This window comes from Suncus etruscus, chromosome 4, assembly GCF_024139225.1.
Source record: "Suncus etruscus isolate mSunEtr1 chromosome 4, mSunEtr1.pri.cur, whole genome shotgun sequence".
NCBI lineage: Eukaryota > Metazoa > Chordata > Mammalia > Eulipotyphla > Soricidae > Suncus > Suncus etruscus.
Genome location: NC_064851.1, coordinates 53982150 through 53995850, shown reverse-complemented (window position 1 = coordinate 53995850; position 13701 = coordinate 53982150). Strand labels below are relative to the sequence as shown.

At 34.9% G+C, this 13701-nt stretch overlaps 1 protein-coding gene across 1 annotated transcript in view; it reads left to right on the top strand.

Annotated features, from left to right (window-relative positions):
• LOC126006723 (cytochrome b5 reductase 4) overlaps window positions 1-13701 on the top strand; it is a 72915-nt gene that overhangs the window by 2081 nt on the left and 57133 nt on the right. The window contains exon 2 of the mRNA XM_049772242.1: window positions 344-497. Coding sequence (XP_049628199.1) covers window positions 344-497 — 154 coding nt within the window. The remainder of the gene's footprint in view (window positions 1-343; window positions 498-13701) is intronic.

Below are 13701 nucleotides of genomic sequence, written 5' to 3'. Positions count from 1 at the left end.
CTTATGTCTCAACTGGGTTATCTTTGAGTCTTGAGACTGAGACAAGGGCATAGCAAAATAAAATTCTTTTCAGAGCACATCTTGGATTCTTAGTGAATGCATTTCCAGTGCCCCTCTGCAAGCTTGCCACAGTTCCATGTCAGGAAATCAGTTCCAGCTTAGGTGAAATATTTCATGGAGGGAAGAAAACTTGAAATATTGATCTAGTATAATAAATTGTGACCAGACGATGAAGGGTCTGGAAACCCACTCTTGGGAATTTAGAGACATCATTTATAGGTAATATAGCTTCTTATTTAATGGGAAGAATGAAAACATTGAATTTTTCTCTTTTCCTTTGTAGGTACCTCTAAAACAAGGCAGAAGTCTTATGGATTGGATTAGATTAACCAAAAGTGGAAAGGATCTAACAGGATTAAAAGGCAGGCTAATTGAAGTCAGTGAAGAAGAACTTAAAAAACACAACACAAAAGATGATTGTTGGATATGCATAAGGGGTAGGTACTATATATTCTGTATCACAATAACTTACAGCTGAGTGTTCCAGTTATAATTTTATATAATCTAATGATTCTGTTATATGATGATGTGATTCACAGTTAGATAATAAGATATACCTTATAATGGAGAGCAAATTGTATAATTCTGAATTTGGACAGCATTTAATCCTTTGTTAAATTTCAACATATCATCCCTATACTGCATTTCTTTTGGAAAGAAAAATAAAAAAACAACAACCATACTTTTACTAGGCAATGTAAAGCCTAATTTTATTTAATTTACAATTCAATTATCCTAATACATAGTATAGTCATTTACTGATACTATATATATATGTATATATATATATATATAAAATATTGTCCCTCCTTTGTCCTTTATAATTGAAATGAAAAAAGAATATGCCTCTGAGAATCAAGTAAATCAGAAGTCCTGATTTAAAGCCAACACTTCAGTTTACTCTGAGTAATTTTTTATTATTTAATATATTTTCCTCAATAATCTTAATTACCTATTTTTTTTTATTCTATAGCAAATATGAAACTCCAGTTTAGAAGTGGGATATGTTCAGGAGTGAGCAGACAGAGGAGTAAATAAAAGCAGAACACATGCTAGCCATAATGGTCTTTGTGGTGAAGTCCTTGTTTCACTCATACATGGCTAAATATAGAGCTTTTGCCCTTGTGTAGAAGAGTTTCATTTATTGCTCTTAGAATAATCAGAATATTATAATCACATAGTTTGGGTTTGTTGTCCCTTGGCCTGGTACACAGTACCTGTATCTTTCTTGTTGCTCTGTAATTGGTGTCTGGCATATGGACTGAATGCAATCCTTACTATTTTTGAATTTTGGCTGCTTTGAGGAGCTATGTAATTGTCATAGTAGTTTGTTGGTATGATAAGTCAAAGATTTTTTGTTTGCTAGGGATACAAAAATGGGCAATTAAACAAAGGGATTTGTTTGTTTGTTTGTTTCACAACTCTTAAGAGCTGTGAAGAATCTGACCCCTCTTTTACTTTTGATTTGCTGTCAGTTTGCATGAGATGCTTGTTGAAATAACATTGCCACCATCTCTGCCATTTTCTATGGTGTTCTGTCTATGTCTAACTTTCCTGTTTTATAATGATACCAGCTCTTATCTTGAATTAGGGGTTTGCCTTAGTCTTAAATTATATTATTCAATTTTGTCAGTAATGACTATATCTGAGTAAGCTCACATTCCAAAATCCTGGGGATTAGGACTTTTGGATGTGAAGTTTAGGGCTGCACATTTCAACTCATAAGAAACACAGTGAAAAAGCTGGAGAGCTATCACAGTGGTATGGCTTTGCCTTGCACGCAGCCGACCTTAGAGACAGTGGTTTGATTCCAGCATCCCATATGGTCTCCCAACTCTGCCAGGGGTGATTTTTGAGTGCAGAGACAGGAGTAACCCCTGAGCACCTCTTGGTGTGACCCAAAATAAAAAAAGAAAAGAAAAGAAAGGAGGAAGGAAAAGAAAAGAAAGGAGGAAGGGAGAGAAAGGAAGGAAGGAGGGAGGGAGGGAGGGAAGGAAGAAAGGGAGGGAGGGTAGGAAAGAGGAAGGAAGGAAGGATGGAGGGAGGGAAGGGAGGAAAGAGGAAGGAAGGAAGGAGGGAGGGAGGAAGGGAGGGAGGGAGGGAGGAAGGAAGGAAGGAAGGAAGGAAGGAAGGAAGGAAGGAAGGAAGGAAGGAAGGAAGGAAGGAAGGATACTAAAGTAATTTTAGATGTCCACCCTAGTGGCATCCTGTCTGCTTTTGGTATCAGGTTATGTTAGCTTTATAAAAACTATTTGGTAGTGTTCTGTTTCTTCAATTTCCCAAAAAAACCTGGAAAGTATAGACAGTAGATCCCTTGGATGGTTTGAAAGAATTTGTTAGTGAATCCATTTAGGCCTGAGCTTTTGATTTTGGGAAGACTTTTGATTACCATTTTAATTTCTTTAATAGTGATGGGTCTGTTCAGATATGTTAGATCATCTTCATTCAACTTTGTGATTTTATAAGATTTCAAGAATCTATCCATTTCTTCATATTCTCAAGTTTTGTGGCATAGAGTTTCTCAAAGTAGTCTATGATTACCCTTTGAATTTCTATTGCATCTGTCGTAATCTGCCCGTTTTCATTTTTGATTTAGTTTATTAAGCTTCTCTTCCTTTCTTTGTGAGTTTTTTAAGTGGTTTATCCATCTTGTTTACTTTTTTCAGAGAACCAACTCTTGCTTTTATTAATCTTTTGATTTTAGGGTTACCCATTTGTTGATTTTTTGCTGTAAGATGATATATTTCCTTTTGACTTCCTATATTTGGTTCATTTTGTTGGTCACATTCCAGTTTTATAAGCTGTCTTATTAAGTTATTTATGTAATTCCTTTATTTCTGATAAATGCTTGTAAAGCTATAAAGTTTTTCTCTTTGTACTTTTTTAGTTGTGACTCACATATTCTGATCATTTGTGTCTTGAGAAATGTAATTGTCATGGTATTTAGTGTCATCTTTTAGTAGGAGCTTGGTGTGTCTTTTGGTCTGTCTTAATGTATATCTTTCAGTTCATTCTTTAAGGCTGGTTCTGAGTCTGTAAATTTTCTTAGCTGTTGTTTATCTATGAAGCTTTGCATTCTTCCTTCAAACCTGAATGTAAGTCTGGCTGGGAAAGTACTCTTGGCATTGCATTAATTTCACTTAGTTTTATCACTATTCCACCACTGCCTTCGGGCCTTGAGGATTTCTTGTGACAAGTCTGCACTAAATCTTAGGCATACTGCATTGAATTTCCCTTTTTTATCTTGCTGCTTTCAGTATTCCATCTCTATCTATAGGGTTCATCGTTGTTTCTGGGATGTGTCTTTGGTGCTTTTCTTTGATCTCTTTGGCTGGTCCTCTTCAGGAATGTAGGATTTGGTTGCATGCACTCTTTACCTCTGGGAGTTTGTTTGCAATGATATCCTTGATTGTTGACATTTCATGGGTTTTCTTCCTATGTCTCTGAGACTCCATCGATTCTTATGTTGTGTTCTTATTCTGTTATGTTTATTAAAGACTTCTATTTTCATCTGTTCACATTCTCTGAGTGCTTTTCTTATTGTCTGTTCATTTGTTTGAATTTCTTTTTTCAACCTCTTCTGTTAGTTATATGGAATTATTCATCTCATCTTCCAGCTCACTGATTCTGTCTTCAATAGAGTAGTAGTACTCTGTTGGAGAGGCTTTTTAGTGAGATTTCATTTCGCCTACTATGTTTTTCAGCCTTGTTATCTCAGTTTGAAGTTTTCTTATTTCTACTCAGATCCTCTTGATTCTTATGTATGGCATGTTTAGTTTGTTCCATGCTTTCTTTGAGTTCTATGAACATCTTCCATATTTTTTTCTAAAGGCCATATTTGAGAACTAAGTTTGTGTGGTTGGTACTTTTCAGGTCATTGGAGCTACGATCTTTAATCTCTAAGCATGGTTGGGGCCTGCATTATTTCCCTATTGTCACGGTTGTAGTGTGATGTTTTCTATGTCCCTAGCTGGTGTTCCTTGAATAGGAAGAGTGTGCAGCTGTGGAGCAGAGTGGCATGACTGCACTCCACTGGCTCTTTTCTGGTTTAACTTTTGACTTCAAGTCTGCTGACTTCTGCTATTTTATTCTTTAGTTCCCTCAGTTCTGTTGCATTTACCATATTTTCTGGCATATAAGACAATTGGACATATAAGATGACCCCTTACTTTTCCTGTTAAAATATGGGGATTGAGCTGTATTCGCCTCTCTTTTATATAAAACCTCTCTTTTAACACACACAAATGGAAAATAAAAAATGTAAGATTTGATTTAAATATGGAAATTTTAATTAAAATGCCTATGTCATGCATGTATTTAGCAGGAAAACTGTTATTTATAAACATAAGGCTATTTGACATCAAACATGTAAACATAAAACAGTGATCTACATGAGAGCAGGGAGAGGGCATCCTACAAGAGCAACTGGCTGTGGTGCAGTGATTAATAAGTCAGCTAGAGGGAGTCAGAGCACCTCCTCTGTGTCCTATAAAAGCTGAAAAGAGGGATGCTGATGGTGAGAGGGGGCCGGATCACTCGTACCTGAAGCAGGAGTAACTTTTAGCATCCCATATACTAGTGTATAAGACGACCCTCGACTTTTAAGAAGTTTTTCATGGACTAAAAAGTTGTCTTATATGCTGGAAAATACGGTAATTCTTTAATTTCTTTCTTCAAATTTATTGATATTTTTTCCAGTGATTTTTCTCAGTTCAGTGAATACCAAGAGCATAGTTGCTCTGAAAATAGCCTTTGGAAACATTGTAAGTGCTGATGCCTTTAAGACTTTCCTAGGCGTCTGTCCCCATTTTTGGATGCAGTCATACTTTTCTGCTTTTTCATTATTCCTAATGATGCTTAATGGGAATTTGGGATGGTGCTTGGAGTTCAAGGTATTCTAAGCAGCAATCCTGTAACTTTATTTGCAATATTAGTCTAGTGCTTATAACAATTCATTTCTGGCAGCCACAATGCCTTGTGAGAATTTCTTAAATGCTTGCAAGCTCACTCCTGCTCGTGTTGAAAATATTGAAAAACAACACCATCAGCTCTGAATTTAATAACTTAAAGTATTAACTACGGATGACTACATAAATACTTTTTCAAAAAATAAAAACTGAGGGTTTAGTTCTAAAGGAAGTTTTTTAGATTGAAGGGTAATGTTATCAGATGGACACTCCCATCTTTAGGAAGTGATAATTATAGAAATATGTTACTTTTCCTTCTTAGTTTAAAAAAATTGAAGGACTATTTAATACAAATTTTATTATTAAGTTATATATAGTAGAGGGAATAGAGTATCCAGTGGTTCTTATATTGTGAAGAGGTCCACTCAAGAGGTCACTCACGTAAACTCATTAGAGTTAAGGCCTATATTATCAGTCACTTCTTATTTGTTTATTTTGAGACCACATCTGGCTGTTCTTAGGGTGTACACCAGACTGTGCTCAGAGACGAATCCTGGTGGTGTTTAGGGACCATATGCCAGCTGAAGATAAAATCCAGGTCAGCTGATGCTAAGCTAACACTTTACCTGCTATACTATTTTTCTGGCCTGAACTAATCACTTTAAGAAGAAAGCTAAGAGGTAACCATTTACAACTAATATAAAATGAAAATTTTAAATATATTTGGTTATCCCAAACTAAGACAGGGAAAAAAGAAAAGACACACAAGTCCAAAACTTGCTAAGAAGGGAGACTAATGGTAATTTTCAGTTCCATATTTATATTTAACATAAATATAAACAGACAAGTCATTCTAATCAAAACATATAGTTCACATTTAGATGTATATCAGGATCTAACTGTATGATTTCTGTAGAGATGCACTTAAAATATAGACACACAAAGGTTGAAATAAAAGCTGAAGAAAAAATAGAAAGGATATAAGATTCTGTATTAACATTGGAAAAGAAATATTACCAGACGGAAGCAAAAATTTGCCGGCGTATAAGACGACCCTTTAACCCATGAAAAACTTTCTAAAAGTCGGGAGTCATATTATATACTGGTATACGGCATGCTGAAACTAGTTCCAGCTTCAGGGACGAGTGATCTGCACCCATCTTACTTTTAAGAAGTAACTTACTTTTAAGACTTTTAGGAAGTTTTTCATGGGTTGAAGGGTCATCTTATACGCCAGCAAATACGGTACTAGAGATAAAGACAATTTATAATGTTGAAAGAGTTTATGAGGGAGACTGATGAAGACTGATCATAAAGTTGTAAACTACATAAAGCAAAAATATACTGCAAGATAAAATGAAAATTCACAATACTTGTGTATCTTGACACTCTTTCTCCTCAGTTACAACTCAGGTAAAATTGGTAACATAAAATAACAAAAATAATAAGGGATGAAATTAGTACTAGAAGGAATGCCTGCTACACTATCACTCTGTCTCCTTAAGTGATCTTTTTAGCAAATATTGTTTTAGGTACAAAAATTACTTGGCCTAGCTTATAATATTTTCAAGATCTCTTTTGGTAGTTGAGATGAGAATCTCATGGAGACCTTCTAGAATTCTGCTTACTGGAACAGCCACTACATATGGTTCTTTTACCACCACCTGGAATTATTCTCTCAGTACATAGCCAGCAATAAATCTTGGGCACTGATGGATGTGGCCAAAATAAAAAATAAAAGAGTTTATTAATAGTTTTTTCTTTAAGTGCAGCATCTCTGTTGAACACAAGATGGCAAAGTAGTCACATTATTTACAAAAATGAATCTATGTTTTCAATAGTTACACCATGATGCTATTATAAAAACATTCTTTTCTCCTTTATTTTAAAGCTAGCAAAGTCAACAATGAAAATATTGAAATAAATATGAAGACAGTAACTCAGAGGAAAAATAGTTGACAGATAATGAGAAACATTAAGTGCGTTTTTTGAATGTATAAAATATAGGACTTTATATTAATATTTAATATTATAAGCATATTATTTAATTATTTTAGTTATAATGTTTACTTATTTAAATATTCATTGTACAATAATTATTTAATATTATTTTAACTATTATAAATATTTAATTTTTAAAGATATTTTTCAATCTTATTGCCAAAATAATCACTATTGCATATCATTCCATGTCAGACATTTGGTTTTTAAGATCTCTATTCAAATTCTTTAAGGACATTAAAAGCTTTTGTTTATGCAAACACAGTCTCTGCCCCTTTTCTTGAGAAGCTTAGTTCTGCAAGACTCATTTACAGTTTTATTTCCTATGATCTTTTGGTGTTCCCATTATAAGTGATTTAATTTGCATTTCTGATTTTTGTCTATTTGAAAAGGGATGGGAGATAGTGGCCCAACCCAGTCAGTTGAAGAAAGGTGAAAAGACAACAGATTTGGGGCATTGGAGGCTTTTCAGTGCTTGTCCAAGATAATCATTAATCTGCTTAGTGTTTCTGTTGTTACTGAAAGGAGCAATGAATTTCATTCTATTAGTTGATCACGTTTTAGATTTCTTTTTTAGAGAAATTCTAGAACTTTAGATTATCATTGCAAAGGAAGCTTGTGACTCTTACTTGCAGGGCTTTATGGATGTCTCAAGTTTGTTACAGTTGTTGGTACTTGTGGATTTTGGAACATTAAGAGTAGAAAAAAGCCTTCTGAATGTGTTAATAGTTGTCAGGGGAAAGAAAAAAGAGAGAAATCAATATTATTATTGTAAATAAAATTATTTGAGTAAATACAAAGATTATGGAGTTTGCTTTTTCTTGTGCTGGCCGTCAAGGAGTTTTACAAAGAAAACTGGAGTAGACAATCCTAAGAAATGGAGGCTAAAAAAGACCAGTAGCAACTTCTCTTTGACTAAGAGTAATGAGGCAGACTACCAATGGAGTACTTGAACTCAGAAAATTGTATCACCTCTGTTCTCAGGCCATGATACACTGAAAATAGAAGTGTAATTACAAACAGAGAAGGAGAAATAATTTTAAAACCTAGAAGTTAAACAGCTTATTACTGAACAACCATTGGGTCAGAGGAAATCAAAAGATTTCTGAAACAAATGGGAATGAAGACACAAATTATCAGGATTTGTGGGACAAAATAAAAGAAGAGAAAAATTTATAGCTTTGCAAGCATTCGCCAGGAAGGAAGGGCCTACAAAATAACTTAATGGCATATCTTAAGAAAATTGAAAAATGATCAACAAAATGAGCCCAAAGCAGGAGGAAGGAAACAATCCAAAAGGTCAATGAAAATAAGAGTTGTATATTTTTTGGAAAAAAAAAAAAAAGAAGAAGAAAAAGAAAGATAAATCAAGACTCACAAAGAAAGAGAGAACCCTAATAAAACAAATCAGAAATGAAAAGCTCGGATAAAACTACAGATACTACAGAATTTTAAAGGATAATCAGAGATTACTTTAAGAATACTTATGCCAGAAAATGAGAACACCTGGAAAAAATAGATAAATTCTTGGTTTCCTGTAACTCCCTAAGGTTGAACCAGTTTGGTATGGAATACCTTAAAAGACATCACTATTGAGGAAATTGAAATGATAATCAAAGTCTTATAAAAACCAAACAAAAAAAAACAAGGTTTATGTGGGATCACTTTTGAGTTCTTTCAGACCTTTAAAGAGGGCCACTGTCAATTATTTCAGGCTCTTCCAAGATATTGAAGAAACAGAAACACTCCAAATAGTTTTTATGAGGTTAACATTACCCTGATACAGAAATCGAAAGCATCACATAAAAATAAAATTAATAGGCCAATTTACTTAGTGAAGAAAGATGCAGAGATCCTCAGCAAAATACTAGCTAATAGAATCCAATGTTTTATCAAGAAGGTCATACACCATGATCCAGAAGGTTTCATCCTAGAGAGACAATATGGTTTAACATACAAAAATAAATTTAATATAGAATATCAAGAGAAAAAAATAAAAATTATATGATCATACCAATAAATGCAGAGAAGGTATTTAACAAGATTAATGATTTAAAAAACACCCGCTCAACAAGATGGTAATTGAAGGAATTTTTCCTCAGTATAGTCAAACCATTTACCAAAAATCCATGACAAATATTAGACTAAATGAGGAAAAATTAAAACCTTTCCTCTAAGATCTGGCACAAAGTTGCCCAACTTCACCACTTCAGTTTAATATAGTACTGGAAATACTTGTCACAGCATTTAGGCAAAAATATCAAAGGCATCCAGACATGAAAGGAAGTATTCAAGCATTCATTGTTTGTTGATGACATAATACTATATTTAGCAAATCTTAAAGACTCCACAGAAATCTTACAGAAACAATATATTTGTATAGCAAAGTGGCACAGGCTATAAAACTAATATGCCAAAATTCATGACTTTTCTAAATATAAATTATGAAAGAGAACATGAAGCTCACCACAAAGTGATGAGTACAGTTAGAGAAATAACTACATTGAGAACTATCATAACAATGTGAATGAATGAGGGAAGTATAATGCCTGTCTAGAGTACAGGTGGGGGAGGGGTGGTGCAGAGGGAGATTTGGGACATTGGTGATGGGAATGTCACACTTGTGAAGGGGGTGTTCTTTACATGACTGAAACCCAACTATAATCATATTTGTAGTCAAGGTGTTTAAATAAATAATAATTAATAAAAATAAAAAATTTAACCAGAAAAAAAATTAAAAAATAGAGTAAAAAAAAATCTCTTTCATAATTATACCCTTAGAAAAGTAAGCACCTTGGAATCAACTTAAGAACTGAGAGATCCACACAAAGAAAAATGCAAAACATTGCTTCAGGAAAATAAAGGGGTCACAAGGAAATGAAAACAAATACATTTTTCATGGTTTTAGGTATGAAAACATTAAAATGGCAATACTTGTCAAAGCATTGTGCAGATTTAATGCAGTTCCTATGATGATACTCATGATGTTTTACAAAGAAATAGCTCAAACACTCCTTAAATTCATATGGAACAATAAACTGCCATGAATAGCTAAAGAATTCCTTGGTAAAAGAAGATGGGAGGCATCACTTTCGCCATCTTCAAACTGTATTATAAAGCAATAGTCATTAAAAAAACATGGTATTGGAATAAGGACAGACCCTCAAGTCAAGGAGTAGACTTGAAAAACTCTTAAACTGACCCTAGGTATAGGATCAATTAACCTTTTATAAAGGGGCAAAAAATATATGAAGTGGAACAAAGAAAGCTTCTTTAACAAGTAGTATTGGGGAAATTGGTCAGCTACATGCAATAACCTGAACTCAGTACTCTTTAAAACCATGCACTAATGTCAGATCAAAATGGATTAAAGATCTTGGTATCAAAACTGGGACCATTAGGTACTTAGAACATTCCATGACATTGAAGCTAAAGCTTCTTCAAGGATGAAACATCACTGACCTAGCAATTGGAAGCAAAGATTTAAAAAAAAAAAAAAAAAAAAAGGAACTACATTAAATGAAGAAGCTTGTGCACCTGAAAGGAAAAGGTGACTAAGATACAAACATACACTAAATGGAAGAAAATACTCACTCAGTACCTATCTGATAAGGGGTTAATGTCTATATAGCACAGGTAGAGCTTAACAAGAAAGAAAGCTAAAATCATTTAAAAATGGGAAGAATAGATGAATAGACATTTCCTCATGTAAGAAATACAGATGGCCAAAAGGCACATGAAAAAATGTTCCACATCATTAATCATCAGGGAGATGCATATGAAAACAAAAAAAATATCATCTTACCACATCACAAAACAAAGAACAACCAGTGCTAGCACAGATGCAGGGGGAGAGAAAGGGACTCATTCACCTGCTGATAGGAATGTCAATTGAGCCAGCATTTTTTGAAAACAATATGGAATAGTCTTCAAAAACTAAATTAAGCTTCCATATGACCTAGCTTACCACTCTTAGGAATATACCTAGGAGCCTCAGATTGCAATGCAGAAAAGCTCTATGCATTTCTATGTTCAACTTTGCATTATTCACAGTTGCTAGAATCTGGAAATAATCCAAGTAACTGAGAACAGATGAGTGTCTAAATAAATTGTGGTACATCTACTGAACTGTTAGGAGAAATGAAGTCACAAAATTTTCTTATACATGGATGCATATAGAAAGTATTATGCTGGGCCCGGAGAGACAGCACAGCGGCGTTTGCCTTGCAAGCAGCCGATCCAGGACCAAAGGTGGTTGGTTCAAATCCCAGTGTCCCATATGGTCCCCCGTGCCTGCCAGGAGCTATTTCTGAGCAGACAGACAGGAGTGACCCCTGAGCACCGCTGGGTGTGACCCAAAAACAAAAAAACAAACAAACAAAAAAAGAAAGTATTATGCTGAGCTAAATGAGTCAGAGGGGGAGGCATAGATATAGATTGCACTCATTCCTGGGATATAAAAATATGATAGTATGGTAATATTATCCAGAAACGATAGAGACAGTGACCAGGAGGACCAGTTCGCGGTAGGAAGCTTGCCACAAATAGCGGGAGATTGACTGAGTTGGACAAGAGTTCAATGCTGAAGGGAGATAAACTTTTTTTTTGTTGTTTGCTTTTTCTGGGTCACACCCGGCAGCGCTCAGGGGTTACTCTTGGCTCTATGTTCAGAAATCACTCCTGGCAGGCTCGGGGGACTATATGGGATGCCGGGATTCGAACCACTGTCCTTCTGCTTGCAAGGCAAACACCCTACCTCCACGCTATCTCTCCGGCCCCAGAGACAACCTTTTAATGCATGATACCCCTTTAGTAATAACCAAAGTATCTAAGTAGAAAAAAGAGAGGGAGGGAGGGAAGAAAGGAGAGATGGAGAAAGATAAAATGTCCACTCCAGAGGCAGGTAGAGGAGATGGTGCTGGGAGAACAGAAAGAAAACTAAGGACATTGTTGGCAAGAAATGTGCAATGGTGAAGGGTTGTACAGTATGTGACTGAAATTAAATTATGAACAACTTTGAAACTGTGGAGGAAAATAGCTTTTTATGAACAACCTTGTAAATCATGGCGTTTAAATAAAATGATTTTGTTGTTGTTGTTGTTTTTGGGCCACACCCGGCGATGCTCAGGCCATGCACTCAGAAATCGCTCCTGGCTTGGGGGACTATATGGGACGCTGGGGATGGAACCGAGGTCCATCCTGGGTCAGCCGCGTACAAGGAAAATGCCCTAACACTGCACTGTCACTCCACCCCCTTTAAATAAAATGATTTTTAGCAATAAAACATACTGGAGTAAACTGGTGGGAAAACTAGTTGTTTTTTTTACATGTGAAATTCAGTCTCTTTCATTCCAATATTATTGTATTTTATTGGTCATTTTAAGTAACTATAGTTATTGAAATTCCTGAAAGTTATCAGGTAATGAAGAAATAGTCCTGATATAAGACAAAAAAATTTTTTTCAGTGCACAAGTGAAATATTTTAAGGCTGAATTAGCCTACTATTTATTTTTTTTTTCTTTTTGTTTGTTTCAATTTTGGAGTCACATCTGACTGCACTGGCCTCACTTCTGGCTCTGTGCTCGGGAATTATTCCTGGCTGAGTTTGCAGGAATCAAATGCAGTGCTGGGGATTGAACACAAGGGAGGTTGTCTGCAAGGCAAACAGTTTACCCTCCATGCTGTCTCTTTGACCTTTAGATTTTTAGTAAAGAATGTTCTAAAAAGGATAAAAATATCACTTCCTTAGAGAAATTTATCATTAAACTATTCTTGATGCATTGGTCCCTATTCCTATTTCTTAAATGTAGTTATTTATATGATTGGATGAAATAAAACTATTCAAATTGATATTTCAAAATAGAAAATAATGCATTTATTATTGTTATTTATTGTTTTATAATATATATTATTTATATGTTTGTTATTTATATAAATAAAATATGTATAATATTTACAATATATAAAATAATATAGAATAAAATCTAAACAATGATCTTTTTCTAAGGCCTCTGAAGCTCATCATACATAGGTTTGCTTTCATGAAATAGATCCAGTGGTTCAATTACCATTCATTGTTCTATCTTTGCAAATGGGAACAATTTTCCCCTTCCTTGTCTAATTCTCTACCACAACAGAGTACACAGTGTTTCATTTTTCTTGTGCTGAGAACACAGCATCTTTCTTTTGCATTTCTCCATAACTCTTGAGCAGAGACTGTTTTGTGATAGTCTTTTCTTGTTTATTGTTTTGGGGGCCATACCCAGCAGTGCTCAGGGATTATTCCTGACTCTGAACTCAAGGATCAATCCTGGCAGACTTGGGGAATCAATGCGATGCTGGATCAAACCCAAATGGGCTGCATACAAGGCAAGCACCCTACCTGTTGTACTGTTTATCTGGCCCTAGATAATATTTTTAGGAATGTTTGCATAACCTGTAACCCCAACAGTAGTCATGAGTAGCATCTCCCTTTCACTTTATACTCCACGGTTGGACTTACTGGGGTGGATAATAAAGACACTGTCACCTTCCACAAAACACAGGCATACTTGACTCCCCTTATAAAAGATTATGATTTCATAAGCTCGGGGTCATCTTCTGACATGCAGCCCATTGAGTATATAGGGCTGATCTAGTCTGCTTTATATAACTCTGGGAATAGGGAGTCTAGGAAACCTATTAAAATGCTGATATTCTAGTCACTTTATTTGCCTTTTTTTTTTTTTTACTG